This window comes from Kogia breviceps, chromosome 12, assembly GCF_026419965.1.
Source record: "Kogia breviceps isolate mKogBre1 chromosome 12, mKogBre1 haplotype 1, whole genome shotgun sequence".
NCBI classification, from domain to species: domain Eukaryota; kingdom Metazoa; phylum Chordata; class Mammalia; order Artiodactyla; family Physeteridae; genus Kogia; species Kogia breviceps.
In genome coordinates, this window is record NC_081321.1 from 5,181,116 (window position 1) to 5,200,969 (window position 19,854).

The 19,854-nt window shown below is 51.1% G+C and overlaps 1 protein-coding gene across 3 annotated transcripts in view; it reads right to left on the reverse strand.

Moving 5' to 3' along the window:
• ANO2 (anoctamin 2) overlaps positions 1–19,854 on the reverse strand; it is a 301,537-nt gene that overhangs the window by 81,501 nt on the left and 200,182 nt on the right. For all 3 annotated transcript variants that reach the window (XM_067008590.1, XM_059080738.2, XM_067008589.1), the window contains exon 15: positions 2,066–2,140. In XM_067008590.1, the coding sequence (XP_066864691.1) occupies positions 2,066–2,140 (75 nt within the window). The remainder of the gene's footprint in view (positions 1–2,065; positions 2,141–19,854) is intronic.

Genomic DNA, 19,854 nt, shown 5'->3' on the forward strand with positions numbered 1-19,854 from the left:
GGATTTCTTGAGGCCTAGCATGAGTCTGCCTTCCTCCAGAGAGAACTTGTATTTGCTTCTGCTGGGCACCTGGGAGCACTGCTAGTTCCAGTCCCCGTCCACAACCTGAGGTTCCCGACCCTCTCCTGTGATGAAGCAAGCTGTAAGTCCACCATGGGGACTGCCCATAGCCACTTCTTGGGGACAGGGCTTTTGCTTCCCTTTTTCTCCCTATTCTACGTAGAAAATAACAATTTCCTCTGAGGTCCCAAAGTTGGGGGCGGGGAGTGGCTAGTTCACCATCTTCATTCTGAGACTGTAGCCCTCTGGTGTTCCAATTTAATTTGGTGAGGACTTCCTGCTAGAAGCTCTCTTCGAGCCAGTCATACCCCCTGATTTCCATCCTTCTTGCCCCATAAAAACCACCAAAGCCCAAGCCCAAGTTTGCCTAGATGGGAAAAGGTCCTCAAGGTGAAAGCAGCATTGGTGCCCAGATATTTGTTTCCTTGGTCCCATTTTCCTTTAGAGTTCAGTCTCGTAGTCCTGACTATCCTGTCAGTCCTTCAAGCTTTAAGAAGATGGAAAAATATATTTATCCACAATTTTTTGCTACTCTCAGCAAGATGGGATGCTACAAATATCCTAACCTACCACTGCTGGAGATGGAAGTCTACTTTACTTATCTGTTTTCTTATTTACGCACGTATTTGTTATCCGTCAACTCCTTAAGGGACAGATTATTTTATTTTAGTTTCTACTCTATGCCCAACGCCTAAGAATAGTGTCAAGCACATAGTTGGCACCCATGAAATATTTTCTGAATGAATGAATAAACTCTTTGACAACATTATGCATATTGTGGGAGGCTGGGAAGAGCTAAATTAAACTTTATACCATTCCAGCTTAACACACTGCAACTCACCACACATTCTCGAATAAATTCCACTCTTCTTAAGCAACGAGGAGATTGCAAGTGTAGACTTCTAAGCTCTGGCAAGGCACCCAGCACCTCTGCATTTCAGAAGTGTTGAAGCAGATGGTGCCCATGCACCTTTCACTCCTTAAACTTCTGAGATTGGGACACGGTTCCCGTCCTCAGTGATCACAATGGCAATAAAAATGGAAATAGTAACCTCAGGCCAGGGTGAGTGTTACCTCTGGCCAGCAGGTCCAGAAAATTATCATAATCTCAGTCCCAGATTCTGGAATAAGCAATCCCTCCCCAACCCCACAGCTAACGTGCAGTCCTGCTTGGAAATGCTGCAAGGACAGAGGTGCCCACCTGGGACACTAGAAGGACTCTACCCACCGACGGGGGGCAGGTGTCTTTGTGCCCCGAGCGCAGTCCTCTGAGTTTCACCTTCCCGAGGTCTCCTCGCTTCAGCTCCTGCTGTCTCACCCCTCGTGGCTCCCAGGGATGACTTGCTACCACTTCACTGATCAGCTCAGATATGAATCACAGACCCATTCCTCACCTTCTCCGGCACAGTGGAGACCATCTGGGTCTCTCCAAAGGGCTCTTCCAAACTCTCAGGGAGAAGACAGGGAAATAAACACAGCAGCTACAGGGAGGCTAAAGAATCAGGCTTACAGAGCCCGAGCCAGCTGTCTTCTGTGGCTTCCAGAAGCTGTTCTTTTCCACCAGCCACCAGCGAGAGGCTGCCTGCAGCTCCAACAGGCTGCCACCATTCCACAGCCGCCTTCCCTGCACAGGTAAGACCTTCTTCCAAGGTCTCCATCTGCCGCGATGTGGGAGACACCTTCCCACGACCCACCCCTGGAAACTCCATCTTCAAACGTCTGTGGTCAAGGCTGGGAAGACAGAGCCCCCTTCTCTGGCCACTGGAGGCCACTGACCCTCGCAGGGCTGATCCTTTGCCTGAAGGAATCACCTTCCCCGCCTCGGGGAACCAACAGCAGCAACGGCCTGGCTATCACGGGAGATTCTGTCCCTCCACAAGGACTGTCGCTTCGTCTTCACTAGTCCCTCACTGTCCCCACAGCACAACAGACTAACACCCCCAGCATTCACACAGCAGGATCCACACGCGCACGTCATGAGCAGGTGTTTCCGCCAGGAAATTACCATGAACAAGATGGAGGCGAAGTTCGTCAAGTAACCTGGGAGACGATCTTTCCAGGTCAGCTTATCGTCCTCACCCTGGGGAGAAACAGGAGAACAGGGACCATGAGATGCCACAAATAACAGGTACAAAATGGCTCTCAACTGTCCATAAATGCGAATATTATTAATCATTCATCACTCTAGTCAGGTATTTTTCTAGTCTGTGATGCCTTACCCTACACATCCACAACAGCAGCCCTCCTGATTTTGTGACTTTTAGGTAGCCTGGAAAAACCTGTGGTGAAAAGAGGACAATATTTGATTCCAGCCTCACGCTGGCCTGAAGTCTGAGCTCGACCACTCATCGGCGGGGTGACCTTCGACGTGTCTCGTAACGTTTCTGACTTTCTACTTCTTCATCTGTAAAGTGGCCGCGGTCGTGACCCCCATCCCGGCTTATGCACAGGATGGTTTCATGTGTTTCATCTTTATTTTAATGAGAAGCGGGTGAAAACAAGAGGCAGATGACAGATACAAATGACCACGGGGCAGATCCTAAAACAGATCATCGTTTAAATCAAACGTCAACCATTGACCTTAGATCCTCAGTGTATAAATTACCCACAGTTCTTGTTGTTCAAAGAACCTGTATGTGTTGTCATCTGTTTCCTCCCCTGGTCACAAACGCAGACAACTCAAGATGCAGGTTAAGCTGACGCCTTGCTGTCAGTCTGGCTGAGGACCAGACTGGGTCCAGTCCACAGGCTGCTCTCCTTGGGACCACCGTGTCCCTGACCACGTCCTCCTTCAGCACCCCCTAAGCACCCTCACCTGGTAGGGTATGAGCGGTAAACACCTCTGCTGAATAATAGCCACATAGGTGTAGCCCAGGCACCTGATTTATCTGAGTGGCAGTTCTTTAAAGTTATAACTGATACAGTGTCCCGCTGACACTGTATCAATTCAAGGTTGCCGTGGGGACCCTCTGAAGCCACGTTGGGGAGGATGCCAGGAAAATGGCAAAGCCCTCCATGCTGGTGAGGCAGGGCCCCCTGCATTTCTGTAGCGTGTCTGAATCTCAGTCAGCAAGTGCGAGTTCCAGGGCCCGCTCGGCTTCTCTCTTCCCTCCTCGCCACGATTTCAGAACACACCTGATCGAGCTCCAGCAACGGTGCCATCTGGCCTTTGAAAGCCTGTGCTGTAGGCGAAGGGCCTTCTTGGCCTCGAAGGCTTCTTTCTAAAAAATCTCTGGGCGCCCACCGTGTGCGGACCTTAGGGCCAGGCACGGTGGGGAGACAGCGAGCAGGGGACATGGTCGCCACCCCTGGAGGGCTCCCCGTCTAATGAGATGGTGCCACCCCAACACCAGAAAGCCTGCCAGTTTGGGAACGCAGGTTATCCTGGGAGTGAGCCTGCGGGGGGTTTGAGGAAAGGAATGGTGTGTCTTTCTCGTGGCGTGTCTGGAGCTGAGCACAGGGTGAGCAGGCTTCGGCGGGGGTGGAAATGAGCGTTGAGGCTGCAGTCATTCGGTAACGAGCGCTTTCACTTACTCGTGATGTCAACGAGGGATGCCCAGTTTCTCCCAGACGCCGAGAGGATCAGGTCTCCAGACTCTGTGCCCAACAGACCTTCCACCACACGATGAGAACAAGGCCGCTGCGGGCCGCGACCACGCACGGGGGGATCTATACACGCCTGTTTCTGTTAGGACGGAAGCAAGGGTTCCAAACGAGGCCAAACGTCAAGAGGGACTAGCACGCTTTTCTCTTTTCTTCCAGCGTTCACTCGTAGCTTCACTCACACGAGTGGTCTTTTCCTTTAAGATTCCGACGAGGCAAACCGAACATGGGCACGTAGATGACAGCTCCGTAGAGATTCTGAAAGGACGTGTAGGGGTGTGTGATGGAGCTCGTCCTGAGGCCTCTCTCACTGCAGGTAAGGCTTGGATGATTCTCTGACTCTCTTCCTGCTCTCTGGCCTGGCGATGAGAGGTTCTGCCTTAACGATCAGCACACCGGCTGTGCCCAGAAATACCAGCAGTGGGGAGGGAAGGGGGAACCCCAGCTACCGGTTCTGCGCCACCAGTTCCTCCCCAGTGGGGCTCCCTGAGTGGCGAGCAGGGCGAGGAGAGGTAGAAAAGCTGTGCTTGGTCCGTGAAATGAGAGGAGAGGGCGAGAAAGCAGTCAGTAGGGATGAGACCAAGCTCGGAGTGGTCCTCAGGGACGAGACGGACAGTCCTGGGAGAAATGGCGGGGAGGGAAATACAAGCAGACGGCAGGAAACGCGGCCCCAGATGAAACGGGCTCAGAAATAAGTATAATCGCGGGGGATGGCTGCTCAACCCAAGGGAGGGGCCGGGCGGCTGAGAGCTTTTGTCTAAGGTTCCTGTCAGGCGTCGTCCACCTTCTTCAGGCCGGAGACCAAGCGGGATGAGGGGTCTTCAGACCAGCCTCCACCCCGCAGCGACAATTCTGTCCTGGAGAATGAGTTTGTGGTTCTGTTCTGCTCAACAAACGTGGTCTGGGCGCCTGGGGCGGGCCGGGCTCTGTGCTGGACGCGGAGGACACAGAGGGCAGAAGTCTCTGCCCTGCCCAGAAGGAGCTCCGTTGCCACCCACGCAACACGGAGAAGGATTTCAGAGCTAATCCTAGTAAGGAAGGTGGCGTTATTACTTTGCATAAAAATGAGGCATAACTGAAAAGCAACTGAATCCGCCGTCCTCTCAGAGCAACTGTCTTAAAGAACAATACTCCCTTTGATAGATATGTTCTGGTATTTGCTGAAAAGTCACTCTCCGCCCACGTTTACACCGATGAGCCCTCTTTTCTAGAAGTGATAGCTTCCAACACACACACACATAGTTCTCCTACATTCAGACACTTTCCAAACACAAGCGCTGAGGGAACACAGAGATTACAGACTGCCTTCCAAGCTCCCGAAGTTACTAGTAAAGATGGGAGTCAAGTGGCCTTTATGTATAATAACTGGCTCTGGTAACGGAAGCTCATTAGAATCTCCAGTCACTGGCACACGAAAGACGTGCAGATACATGGCAAACTACCATCCAGTTAACTACGCTCTGCGTGAAAAGTCACATAACCAGCTTACGGGATGGCAGAAGAAAAGTAGAACTTGAAACCAGAACTTCTGAATTCAACTCTTGGTTCTAATACTTACTAGTCAAGTGACCTTGGGAAATTCCCAGACCCTCCATTTCCTCATCTGTAAAGTAATTCTATGCCTTACCTGTAGGATGTATAAATGGTAACATCTATTGCACCGAACTGCTCTGCGTTCTATGTTAATTAGCCAACCCTAATTGGGAGGGACCAAGCCAGTGCACCTGCGAACACAGGTAAGCGAAAACTCTCAGCCCCTCCCTCTCCTTTTAACACACAGATGATAACACTTGTCCCACCGACGTGGCACAGGTCGTGTGCGGTCCCATGGCTGAACGCCTGGGAGAGAGCTTTGTCAACTCTAAGGCATCACACGAAGGTAAGGTCTAATCAGCTTCACGGTTATATCCGAAGCAGGTGGCTAGGAAGCGCTCAGCTAATTCGCCGTCGTTAAGCCGTGAGCCTAGCTGTCGTCCGTGCTCGTGTCCTTGTCCCTGGACTACAGCTCCCACTTCTGGGTCTCCAAACGGGAAGCAGCACGGCAACACTCACACAGACCCACACGAGCGTCCTTGTCACAAACCGAATGGCTGGAAATGCAATCACTGTAAACGCAGTAGATGAGACTACTATTCAAGCAAAGCCCTTGGGGGGCAAAACCTTGAAAAGTGGCCCATCATCCCTGCGTTGGCATTATCTTCAGTCAAGGTATGAATTTACATATAGTAAAATTCACCTTTATTAGTGTGCAGTTCTGCGAGTCTAGATAAACACGTATGTACTGTCATGTAACCATGACCACAATCGAGATACAGGACCATCACCCCCTCAATACTGCCCGCATGTCTCTTTGTGGTCCGTCACCTCCCTCAGTCTCCAGCTCGTGGCAAGACCTGCTCTCTGTCCCTTTAGTGGTTGCCTTTTCCAAAGTGTCATGGAAGTAAATTCACACAGGATGGACCCTTCTGAGTCTGACTTAGGCACTTCGTGCGCTCTTCTCACTTGGTGCACCGCATTTGGGATTCACCCCTGCTGCATTCCCAGAAATGTGTTCCTTCTTACGGCTGAGTACTATTTCACCGCATGGACGTGCCGGGTTTCATTTAACCACCCCTGGCTGCCAGATCTTTGGATTGCTTCCACTTGCTGGCAATTATGAAGAAAGCTGTTGGAAGTATTTCTGTACCGCTTTTGGTGTGAGTATAGGTTTTAGGGAAATACCAAGCGGTGAAAATGCTGAATCATGGGTTGAGTGTATATTTGGTTTATAAGCAACCGCCAGACTGTTTTCCAAAATGGCCGTGTGCTATTTTTGCATTTTCACCAGGAACATATGAGAATTCCTTCCTCTACTTTCTTTGCTTTAAATAAACTTTTCTATTTTAGAATCGTTTTAGATTTACAGAAAAGCTTCAAAGACGGTACAGAGTATGTGTGTGTGTGTGCATATATGTATGTGTGTGCGCATATATATATATATACATATATGTGTGTGTATATATATATGCACACGCACACACACACACTCTGCACCCCGTTTTCCCATTATGTTAGTATGAGTACATATTTTGCAACCAATGAACCACTTTTGTACATTATTATGAATTCAAGTTCACACTTGATTTGGATTTTCTTAGTTTTCCCTTAATACCCCCTTTCTGCTCCAGTCCCATCCAAGATGCCACATTACATTTAACCACCAAGTCTTCTTAGGCAACTCTGGACGATGACAGCTTCTCAGACTTTTCTTGTTGTTGATGACCTTGTCATTTTTGAGAAGTATTGGTCAAGGATTTTGTAGAATGTTCTTTAATATGGGCTTGTCTGAAGTTTTTCCCCTAATTAGACTGAAGTTATGGGCTTGGGAGAGGAAGACCACGGAGGTAAAGTATCATTTTCATCTCATCATATCAAAGGGACAGACTATAATATGACCTGTCACCCATGATGTTAACCTTGATCGCTTGGTGGAGGTAAGTGTTTGTCAGGTCTCCCTGCTGTAAAGTTACTCTTTCCCCCTTTCACACTTTACTCTTCAGAGGGAAGTCACTATGTACAGCCCACATTTAAGGGGCAGGGAGTTCTAGTCTACCTCCTTGATGGGGGTAGTATCTGCAGATTCCTCCAAGCTTTTAATCCAGATTTTTATAACATTTTAGATTTGCTTAAAGCAGGGCTGTAGAAAAGAGATGCTGAGTTACACCAATGTTAAACCAATGCAGACTGCTCTGAACTCAGTAAAGGACAAAGAAGATGATAAATGCCTACTGCTCAGGAAGCATCATGCCTGGGACAGAACTGGATTTGGGTTTCAAAGGAAACCAGCCATGGTCCTCTTTCTTTGGGGAAGGCTACAAGGGCCAGGAAGCCAAGCACCGACACCATCACCCCTCCAGCTAATAATCGGAGGGTTGTGAATAGATTAGCTCTGGTTTCCATTAGAACGTTCAGACATTGAGCCTCTGTTCCTGCAAATATTTGGGGGAAGTGTTGAGGAGAGGGAAAAATGGTGCATTTGGAAATACAAGACCAGGGCTTCATCCCTGTCTCTACCTCTTTATTAGCTGAGAAACCTTGGGCATATTATCTAATTTCTCTGTGCCCTCATAATCTCATCTTCAACCAGACAACTAGTAAACCCGCCCTACTGAGCACTCAATGAGTACACCACATGTGTGATAGCACTGGGAAAATTGTAAGTTCTGTGTAACTGTGACTTATTACTACTCCTGTTTCTATGCAGGAAGCATTCACTGAACATCAAAAGTGTACCCTGCATTGTTCTGGCACTAGGCACTTTGGATATGGAGAAGAATAGTTCACATTCTTTGCTCTCAGGGAACGCCCCAACCACTAAAAGAAACTGAGAAAGACAAACACCAATTATGAGATGATATGACACATGTCATGGGAACACAGAGGAGGGAGTAACTACCTGCCTAGAGGGAGACGGGAAGACTTCAAAGATGAAGAGGCATTTTACTTGTGATTAAAGAATAAGAGTTTTCCAGGATGGGGACTTCCCTGGTGGGGCAGTGGTTAAGAATCCGCCTGGCAGTGCAGGGACACAGGTTCAAGCCCTGGTCCGGGGAGATCCCACATGCCGTGGAGCAACTAAGCCTCTGCGCGACAACTACTGAGCCTGCGCTCTAGAGCCCGCGAGCCACAACTACTGAGCCTGCGCTCTAGAGCCCGCGAGCCACAACTACTGAGCCCGCGCACCTAGAGCCCGTGCTCCACAACAAGAGAAGCCACCGCAATGAGAAGCCCGTGCGTCACAACGAAGAGTAGCCCCCGCTCGCCGCAACTGGAGAAAGCCTGTGCGCAGCAATGAAGACCCCATGTAGCCAAAAATAATTAAAAAAAAAAAAGTTTTCCAGGATGAAAAGAGAGATGAAGGTATTCCAGAGGAAGTGCCAGGTGCAAAAGCTCCGAGCTGTCATAACGTATCATAACACACAGTAGTATCCAGTGGGTCGGGGTAACAAGGGGGTAGAGTGTAGACAGCAGCAGAGTTCAGGCGGGGTTCGAAGGTTAACTCACTGACCTTCCTGTCTCACTTGGGGAGATGTCCCTCCTCTCCTGTCGACAGCCAGTCTCTCCACCTTTCCTTCGGATCTCATACTTTGCTCAAGGGTTTCACTCCTTCTTACCTTAAGCCAGTGTCCTCACCCTTTAGCGCGCATCTTGAGACATTAGAACAAATTTCCGGGCTCCACCCTCAGAGATTCTGATCCAGTAGATCTGGAGTGGGTCTGAGAATCTGCGTTTCTAACACGTCTCCAGGCAATGCTGGTGCTGGTGCCGGTGATACTGCTGATCAGGGAATCAGATTGTGGTAAAACCACACTCTTAAACCATCTCCTTCCTGCTGGGCTTTGCCGTTCAGCCCACAAGCCCACAGAACGGTAAGAGCTGCCCCTTTAAACTGCTTATGATGCGACTGACAGTCAGCTACGTGTCTGAGACATCTCTCATGTACTTCTCGCAGTAGCCCTCGGAGTTATACTGTCCCCGTTCTATAGCCAGCGGACATGAGCTCCAGAAGGTTAAGGAACTTGGTCGCCAGCTAATAAGTTGCAGCTCTGGTGTCTAGCGTGTCTGAGTCCATCCTTGCATTCACCAGCCTCCTATGTGAGGCTGCCTCTCCAGGGCTCTGCCAGCTAAAAAAATAAGTGGACCCAAGAGTAGCCACAACATAGGAAGGAAACTAGAAGAGTAGTGCCACCAAAGCCTGGGGAGGGAAGGCTCAAGAAGTGGACACGTGTTTTCTTAACAGATCCAGTGAGTTAAGCCCGTGAAGCGCCCATTCGAATTTGCCATGAAGGTCATCTGTGATCTGTGAGAAGGTTTCAAAGGAATCTCGGGGCAAAAACAATGATGGGAAAGCGGATGGAAGGGGAGGAGAGAGAGCTGCCGTAGTCTACTTTCTTAAGAAGTTTTGGGAACAAAGGGTTGAGCTGAGTCCAGTACTAGTACACGCCGTCGCCATACCCTCTTCCTGGCTATGATACTGGCTTTACTGACCACCCACGTGTCTCCAGCTCAGAGCTCTCAGCAGAGCTCCCAACTCATCTGTCCAGCTGCTGAGTGGACGCCTTCAGTGGGATGTCGCAAGCTCACAATGTCCCCAAAGAATGAATCACCTCACTCCTTAAACCTCCTTCTTCTCCTTTTATGTTCCCTAACTCAGTGAACTGAACCTTGGAGCAGACAAAGCCAGAAACTGAGGCATTCACTTGGGCTACTCCCTCCCACACACTCACCTCAACCAGCCTCAGGTCCTACAGAGTCTGTCCCCCACTTCAACAACCCGCCCCCCGTCTGCCATGCCTCTCCTCTCTACCGCCAGTGCCAATGCCATAGTTCAGGCCGGCACATCTCCAGCCTCATTACCCCCTACAAATTTTTCTGTAACTGTTGATTTTCTTTCCTCCTCACGGACTGTCAGCTCCAGGAGAGCAGAGGACAGGTTTTATTCATCTCCATATACCTAGCGTGGAAGCGCAGTGGCAGGTACACCGTGTAAGCTCAGTAAATGTGCAGTCAGTGCGTCTCCTATCAGTTCATGAGCCTCAACGCTGAAAACAATCTTGGGGACAGTTAGCCAGCCTCGCCTGAGCCCCTCTTTGTGCCAGGTGGCAAGCAGGGCATGGCCTGGACACTATTTGAATTCCTGAGGCCACTGGTAGGTGGGAATCTGACAGTTCCCCGTCCCTGTCTTCTGGGACACTTCATCTGCCTTGATTTCCTAAGACAAGGGGTCCACCCACTACAGCAGATGGAGGGCTCCTATCAACCTGGAAGTAAGTGAAGCCAAACCCTGTTCCGGTCCAGGGGAAAAACCATGGAGAACTGGGGAGGGGACGGGTGAGCAGTGCCTGGATGGGGCTTCTGGGGGAAATCATAACGATGTGAGTGAACCAGGGCCGCTTAAATTGCATGGCCGACGAGAGCAGGTACCATGGAAGAGTAGGGCTGGCAGGCTGACATAAAATGGGGTCTGGGTGGAGAACGAAAGGAAAGTCTTGATCCGGGTCCAACTGCGTCTGAGTAAGGGTCAAATTGCAGTAGCTTGTTCCAGTGTCATTAGCAAGAATATAAGCTCTCAAGGTTGACTAAGCACCACCCCCGAGTTTCTGTGCCGCATGCCTCCATGATGGATCAAGTTGGAGGAGACAAAAATACGTGGAAGACGTGAAGGATGGTGGATTGAGAAGAGGGGTGAAACACTCGGAAGGACGGGATGACGAGAAGAAGTGCAAGGTGCTTTTCCACCGGAGGGACCTCGGGACACTGTCAGAGACGAGAATCCAGGAAGACCCAGGGACTCCTGGGCTCTGGGAGCAGGCGAGACACCACACAGCGTGGTCTGCTGTGTGGCTGCAGGTCTCAGGGTTAATGAGCTTTATGCATTTTCACTTCTCAGGCCCACCGAGAGCATCCCTTTGTGTGGGGGACCCCTCAGCACGGTTTCAGATGGAGATTAATAATTGAGGCAGCAATGTCATAAATTCAGCCACTCCCAGGATGGCATGTGTTAGAGGGCGGAGATGGAATTCAGGCCACTTTCGCTAAATAAAAGCTATAAACTGGTAGGAGTTATTCTGTAATATTCTGGAGCCCACCAGATATACGTTAAATAAAACAAAGAAGAAAAAGATAGTGAGGTTCAGGGCCAGGGCCAGCCATCTGTGAAATGGGACCATAAAATTGCATTTGTGAAAAAGAATTCTTTGCTCATTTATTGGCTCTCTCTCCTTCTCCTCATTCCCTTTTTCTTCCTCCTTGCCAGAGCTGGGCATCCCATCAACCTGGTTAGAAGAGCCGGGGGTGCCCCAGGAGCCTCTCAATGTCTAGACTGGAGGCAGCTGCCTGGGTTGGATTCCCAGCTTTTGAGCGTATTGATTCTGTGACCTCAGGCATGGTGCCAACTTCTCTGCATCTCAATTTCCTCATCCCTAGAAAAGATCAAGAAGAGTACCCACCATACAAGATTGCCGCCGTGAAGATGGCACGAGGTGGCACCTGGCAATGTGCCTGGCACAGGCGCCTGGCAGCTACACACCAGTGTAGGTAACCCGACACTTGTTACCTAATGCCACCATCGCCATGTCTCATCTGCCACGGGCCCTGGCCCTGAGCGGGACACGTTAAGTGAAGTTTCCTTGTCAAAGTGACACGGAAATCCCAAGTTCAACTTGGGCAGTGCTTCCTACGGCACAGATCCGGGGGCCACTCTTCCTGTTCCGAAGCCACATGACTGTCCTATGTGACCCGGTCCCACTCTGCCCTCAGACACAGCTGTTCAGTGCTCCCCCTGCTGGGTGAGTCTTCGAGACCCCTCACAAACAGCACCTACTCTAGCAACAGAGATCCCACCAACTTCACCACCTTCTCTCTCTCTCTAGTTCTCTCTCCTAAGATAGCTCCTCCTCCAGGAAGTCTTCATGGCCTGATCACAGAAGCGAGGCCGCATGTGACCGCACATCCCTCCCCTTCACGGACCTTGGGCCCCCCTGCAGCTCCCGTCACCATGATACGAGTCCCCGGCACGGTGCTGGGTCCTCACGGCCCAAGCACACACAGCCTCTTGGGCTGAGAACCTCCAGGTCCTACCCCTCAGCCCTGTGGGCTTACCTGTAACTGACCCCCAGAGTCATCTAGAGATAGAGAAGGACTTTTGGGAAGGGCCTCAACCTAGGAAGGCAATCCTGGCAAAGGGGTACAAGGCAGCCACGTGGCACGGCACCAAAGGCTACAGGCACGGATGAAGCCCAGGGCAGAGCGCAGTGTAATTTGTGGCTCCGATGGGAAACATTCTTTATTCCTTCCACTGCTTGTGTTTTAGCAGACACAGACACACAGACTCTGGTTCCCTCCCTCCCCTCCTGAGGCCCAGCCTGCCTGCTCTCCTCCGTCCACCCTCCCAGACAGCGTGCTGTTTCACTTCTTCTGTTCCCCAGCAGGCAGCCTTGGCCTTCCTGGGTTCCAGCACTAGGCTGAGCATCTCTCCCTCCCTTCCCCCAATCCCAACTGTCCTATCATGTGCCCAGCCTGGATTCGGACTGCAGACACCCCCTCGCCACTCACTCTCTGAAGGGGACCCCCTTTCATATTGTGGTAGTGGAAAAACGGGCCTCAGACAGGCTGCCCCTAACGACGTATGAGAGCGCAGGGCAGCCAAATCAATGCCCCTCTCCAGACCTCCTTGCCTGTGAAAGGAGGAGGCTGGACCAAAGCCACCATCACCCTCCTCGGGTACTATATGCCTGAAGCCTTAACCTATAACCTTACCTAGAACATCACATAACATCACACAAAGGCCTAAGCCAAAAGGACTCAGGGGTTGGAATACATCTCAACCCAATGCCGCGGTCTCCGAGCCTTGACACGATCTGGACTCTGGCCCCTCCTGAGCCTCATTTCCGACCGTTCAATCCCTCCTTACTCCATTCCAGCCACACCGGCTTCCTTCTTGTTCCTGTTCACTGAACGTGACAAGCTCGAGACCTTGATAAGATTCCTCCTCTTCCACCTGTTTACCCAGCTGGGTTCTCTGCTCTGTTCTCAAATTCTAGCATCGCCCCTCCAATGAGGTCTTTTCCCAAGGCCCCCCCCGCCCGTCCCCTGGCCCTCTCTATTCTCTATCACCACTATCACTACCTGAAGTTATCTCATGTATTTATTTATCTTCTCTCTGCCTGCTTTAGGGAAACAGAAGCTCCATGAGGACAGGGAGCCTCTGTGTGTAGCTCCCCACCGGGCCTCCAGTGCTGAGATCAGCCTGGCTCACGGAATGAATGCATTTGCATGTGCGGCTCAGTGGGTGAGTACTGATTTGGAAACAACAGCCTGGCTCATCTAGGTGCAGTGTTTACTCTCTGGTGGGTCAAATCTAGTTTCACACAGGAAGAGCCCACAAAACAATTTTGTGCCCCTGCTTTGGGCTATGATGCACTAGTGTCACAAGCTAAGGAGAAAATGCAGGTAGTTCATGGCAGCCTTGCCACACTTTAAGAATGATAGTCAAGTGCATGTCCTAGTCACAACAGCCAAGACATGGAAACAACCTAAATGTCCATCAACAGATGAATGGATAAAGAAGACGTGGTACATATATACAATGGAATATTACTCAGCCATAAAAAAGAACAAAATAATGTCGTTTGCAGCCATATGGATACAACTAGAGATTACCATACTAAGTAAAGTAAGTCGGAAAGAGAAAGAGAAATACCACATGATATCATTTATCTGTGGAATCTCAAATATGACACAAATGAACCTATCTATGAACCAGAAACAGAATCGGGGACATCATGGTTGCCAAGAGGCGGGGGCGGAGGTTGGGAAGGGATGGAGTGGGAGTTTGGGGTCAGCAGATGCCAACTAGTATATATAGGATGGATAAACAACAAGGTCCTTCTGTAGAGCACAGGGAACTATATCCAATCTCCAGGGATAAACCACAATGGAAAAGAATATTTTTTAAAAAGGATGCATATGTATGTATAACTGAGATACCTTGCCTTACAGCAGTAATTAACACAACATTGTAATTCAACTATACTTCAATAAAAAATACATTTAAAAAGATAGTCAAGAACATGTCCCAAGGGCATGTGCCGATAAGGACAGCTTTTTGCATGGAAAACAATACAGGGAAGAGTCTCAGTCTAAGTGATACTCGGCTGTGTTCCGACCCACCCCCTGCCTCTAGGCAAGGAGGCCACTGCCATCCCGGCTCCGGCTCCACGAAGACCCGGGACAGAGACCCTTCAGTCACTTAGCTCCTTCTGGAGTGTCTTGTCCCTTTAGGTCACACACTATTTCTTAGTCTAACCGACAAGCCTCCAGCTTCAATTTGGGGCCTTCTCCTTACATTCCAGTCCACAGAATGGAAAACTGACCTGTAGAACATGTGTTTACAAACTTGAAGTTGTTCATGAAATCCCCCCTTTTTCTTGCTCTCTTCGGGCTCAATACTTGTAATTCCGAGGTTTCTCCTACTAAACAGACACGGAAGGAAATCCACGGCCCTGCATTCCTCTCTGAACCACAACGGTGCTCTAAGCGGGTAGCCACACCTTACTGTGCTGGGGGCCTGGGGAAGAAGCAGGCCTTGAGCCCCGGAGGTCAGAGAGAAGAGAGCGGGCGGCCCAGCCCCCAGCAGAGGCTCAGACCGCAGAGAAGACAGGTTGCCGCTGCGCAAGGGCGGGGGGGGGGGGGGTTTGGAATGGGACGTCCAGGGCAATGTCACCGGTTCCCATGTCGGCCGCTCACCAGAATCACTTAAGGGACTTCTCAAAATCGAAACTTCTCTGATTCCTGGCCCGGCCCCAGATCTACTCGATCAGAATCTTGGGGGTGACAGAATCTGCTTTTGAAAATGCTTTATGGGTGATGCTACAGCTCAGCCCAATTAGGGAAATCCTGTCCTTCGAGACTCACCGCCTCCCCTGCTGTGTTTGCTCCAGGGCCCGTAATCCTGTGGCTTGTCCTTCTGTGACCAGATTCTCCAAGAGGAGCTCACAGGGTAGAAACAAGCTTGGAGACAATCCCTCATGAGCCCCGTCGGCACAGAATTCCTCACGTCGGCGGCATTGCCGGGCCCCGTCCACGCGCCTCCCCCGCCCCCATCCGCGAGCTAGTCGTGAGGCCAGAGCCGCACTGATCACGCTGGAGTCCAAGGAAAACCTTCAGGTCTACCGTGCTGTCCTGGTAGCTCAAGGAGTCAGAAGGCAAGAACTGAGGGCAGGAGCGCTGCCCGGTCACCGTCCACGCTTGGGGCCAACAGCCAAGGCGCGCTTCGATTATCAAACCAGTTGTCTGACCTGTCACACAAGCCTGGACAGCATCTCAGGACCTCATTTCATTTATGCAGCTGCCCTGCATATCGCGCATTTATTGGGCTTTACAATTCCCCACTATGCACAAAGCACCTTAAGGGGTACCTATTAAGAGATGCTCACTGCCCTCCAGTCAAAAGCAGACGCGTGAAAGAAAACAACATCAGGAAATATACTGGTAACCTCTGTTTAAAGATTATTATGCCCTTGCAAGATTTCACCTGCAAATGAATAAATCACGAATCTCGCCAACATCCATGTGTTTTGGCCAGAAGGGTGAGGACGCTTTGTCCCTTGTTCTGCTACAACATCAGTCAGTTCTGGCCTCCGCCATGGTCAAAGCTGTCACTGTGATACCACGCGCAGGCGGTTAGATGACACACATCTGAAACAGTGTTTGTTTTTCACTAGGACGGCATGGGAAACACATTTTCAGCGACTTGCAGCAACAGTAAACTGGCAAGAAGACAGTCATTAACTCTCCTCAGGGTGTGTGGTGACGCTGAACGCCGCCAGCAGGCAACGTTTGGTTTTGATTTGGTTTCAGATTTTGTCAACTAACAGAGAAGAGGGGTTCGTTGCTTATGGTGGTTCACTAAAAAGAAGGGCCGGGACAAATGGAAAGGGACCCCAACAAGGAAAACTGGGTAAGACGCGCAGGAGTACTTCCTGGATCTTCCTCAACCCTGGGGTTCCCCGGTCAAGGGGGGAGGCCTCCACTATCCTTCAGGAGAAGGGTCGTCTCCAAAGGCAGCCCTGGCACTTCCTGCAGACACAGCCAGAGCCACCATAACATACGCCGCTCACGAACCCGTTCTGAAATTAACAAGGGAAATAATCCCTGAAAGGGGTCGTTCGTCCCCCACACACCGTAGGTGAGGGGAGATCCTGCCCCAGCCACGCACGTCTTTTCTTTGGGTCCAGGGCTCTCCTTGGCCGGGAGTCAGCTCTGTCCTGCCAGGCGGAGGACACCCTGGCCAGAGCCACAGGACAGTGACGGAGTCCGCCCTCGGCACGCTCAGCTTCAGCTGGGTTCGCCAGCTCCAGGCACAGAGGGGAAAGCGCGGCCAAAGACAGGAAGAAAAATCCAGAAAGGGGAGGATGTGGAGGAGGATGGATGCTCTGTGGTTGGACGTGCAGGTGGTCCCTGCGTGGTCTCCCCTCCTTGGTCACGGTCGCCCCCTGGGGCCCGGGACGAGGTGGGCACAGAGAGGGCTACTGAACGGGCTCAGGGCGCGCAGGCCCCGGCCTGGGAGGGCGGATCCGGCCTCCACAGACCCAACTCAGGCCCCAGCGGCTGCTGCGTGCGACCACCCACCCCGCCGCGGGGCGAGGAAGGGAAGGACGGCGGGACCGCCCGCCCGATGCACCTCCCAGAACTCATCCTGTCCCCTCTCCACACACAGACTTCGTCATCATCGCCCTCTAGCGCTCTGTTCAGCACTGAGCTCTGAGGATTTATTTTTGTCCCTCAAAAGGGGATATGACATATTAATAGGCTGGTGAGGTCAAGCCTCTCAGATGTCACGGGTGCGGTGGCCCTACCTGCCCAGGCAACTGAGAAGAGGCCCTGTTACAATAATTTTTTAAACATCTACTGTGTTCCAGGGACTGTGTTACGGCCTTTGTGCTCCAGGGCTGTCAGTGCCGTGACAGAGACAGACGGGCAGACAGCCACATGCAGTGGAGTAGCTGCTAGGATGTGGCCATGCCCAGGACGCTGTGGGAGCCTGGTGGAGAAGCTCCCAACTGCTGTGTCTTCGTACAAGACTCAGGAAAATGCATGCGTGAGTGCTTACGTGTAAGTGTGCACGTGCATGTACACACAAACACCGTCACGCTTGGTGCTCTGGATGTGCCCCAGAACAATGACTCTACCTATAGCTGGGGCAGAGGTCCAAGAATGGTAGTTCTACCCATCTCCTCGTCCGTCCATCCCCTCGTCCATCCGTCCATCCGTCCATCCATCCATCCATCCATCCATCCATCCATCCATCCTTTACTGTGTGCTTACTAAGTTACAGGTGCTTTTCAGGATTCTTTATGTATGTGATCTCATTTATTCCTCCCAATAACTTTATGAGATAGAAATTATTAGTGCTATTTTATAGCCAAAGAAATTAGGATCCAAGAAGGTTAGTTACTTGATGGGGGTTACACTAGTGCCCTAGTAAACAGCTGAGCTGGGATTTTAATCCAGATCTGAATAATTCCAACCTAATGGGTTTTTTTTTTTTTTTTTTAGCTCTTCTGCATTCCCCATACTGTGTTCTTCAGAAGATTGTATTTTTCAGGTATTTGCAGATGTTCCACACAGACAATCTTTCTTTTTTAGGACTGTAATTGCCAACACATACCAGAGGCTCAGAGAAGTCCTACAGTATCTTTGTTTAATCCAGCGTTCACAGATTCCACTGGCCATGGACCTTCTTGGGTAGCAAACTAGCCAGTTCCAGGGCAGTCTGAGAAAAGTGGCTTCTGACCCCCTTACCTGACCTAGGATCCTGACCCAGGACTCCTGCCCCCAGCAAGGTATTTTTTCCTTCTGCCGACAAATAACGACCTGACCTTAAGCCAATCAACAATCCATCCCCTTGCATCTCTGTGATGCTCTCCTTCCACAGACCCTTCACCTCTGTCCTCTCCCCGCACATCTGTATGAGGGTAAAGGGCCCGGGAGGCTTTGCAGAAGTGACAGGTTTGGTCTGCAAGCCAGCACTGCACGCACACTGGAGCCTTCTCATCCCATCTCCCGGCTCAGAGCCTTAAATGGTCACTGGCCCAGGGTGAGAACCCATCTCCCTGGAGGTTCTCGCCTTATTCCCCACCGCAGACTCTCCTGCGGGGCCGTCCAGACAACAGCCCTGCTTTCTGCACTCGGCCTCTCCGTTCCCAGCTTCAGCTTCGGGAGAGTAGTTACCTGGGCTTATCTCTCAAGCTCCTCTTTCCGTTCTTCTCACAGTTCTCTCTCTCTGAAAAAGGAGACGAGACAGGCAGGACCCGCCCCAGGCTCAGAAGGGATTCTACCTGCTGCCCCACAGAGACCGGGCCCTGCCTCTCCCCACCCAGAGCCAGGAACCAGGGCCCAAGGGCGACACAGTGGCGTGTGCGCCTGGGGGAACCCCCCACCCCCATCCTGTGGCTGCCCCACGTCCCACCCCCACCCCCCACGCCCCCCGGGCATCAGCGCACATCATCTCCTCGGGCTCCAGGCCCCGACTCACTGCAGTGCCTTGAAGTCACTTCCTGGCCGTCCCCAGTGCCCCTAATCTGCAAGAGCTTTTCTATAGAGTGACATAATGGAGGATCACCTGGTTCCTGCCACTGCTGGATACGCTCTCCTCAAAGAGCACAGCTCATACTCCAATAAAGATGTTAAAAAAAAAAAAAAAAAGAGCACAGCTCTTGGGCTTCCCTGGTGGCGCAGTGGTTGAGAATCCGCCTGCCAATGCAGGGGACACGGGTTCGAGCCCTGGTCCAGGAAGATCCCACATGCTGCGGAGCAACTAAGCCCGTGAGCCACAACTACTGAGCCTGCGCGCCTAGAGCCCGTGCTCCGCAACAAGAGAAGGCACCGCAATGAGAAGCCCGCGCACCACGACGAAGAGTAGCCCCCGCTCGCCGCAACTAGAGAAAAGCCCGCGCGCATCAACGAAGACCCAAAGCAGCCAAAAATAAATGAATAAACTTATATTTTTTTACAAAGTCAAGAGATGAGAGAAACAGCTTTCCACCTTTCTTTCCTGCACCAAGGACCCCTTCCCACATTTCATTAGAGAAATCCAAGGAATGTGGGGACTCATCAAAGTCACCACGGTCATCCGTGAGCATCTGCTGAGGCCCCAGGGCACTGGGCAGGCACTGCTGGAGATTCCACAGGTGTGTGTGACACACAGGCCTGCCCCTCAGCAACTTCCTCAGATCTGCTCGTGACATGTTTTAATTTATTAGCTAACCGTACAAAGAGACAAAAATATCACCACAGTACTCTTCACCCTCAAAAGGATTTGCTCTAGGATGGAGAGAGAAAGACGTCTGCCCGTCGCTTCTGCAAAGGAGGAACTGTGTGTGTGTGTGTGTGTGTGTGTGTGTGTGTGTGTGTGTCAAGGCAGGGGGCAGGTGGAGCTGAGCAAAAGGAAACACATTTCTCAAAGGCCACCCTCGGGACATGCCCGCCTGCAGCTCTGGGGCTGTGCAGCTTGCATTCGTTTGGAAGTTCAACCCTGGGATGTATACAATTTTCCCCAAATAACCCCGTGAAGGGAAAAATAACAGAGTGTAAGTGACACCAACGGTACTCAGAAGCATGGAGACATAGTCAACTGTTTTCTTTCCTCTG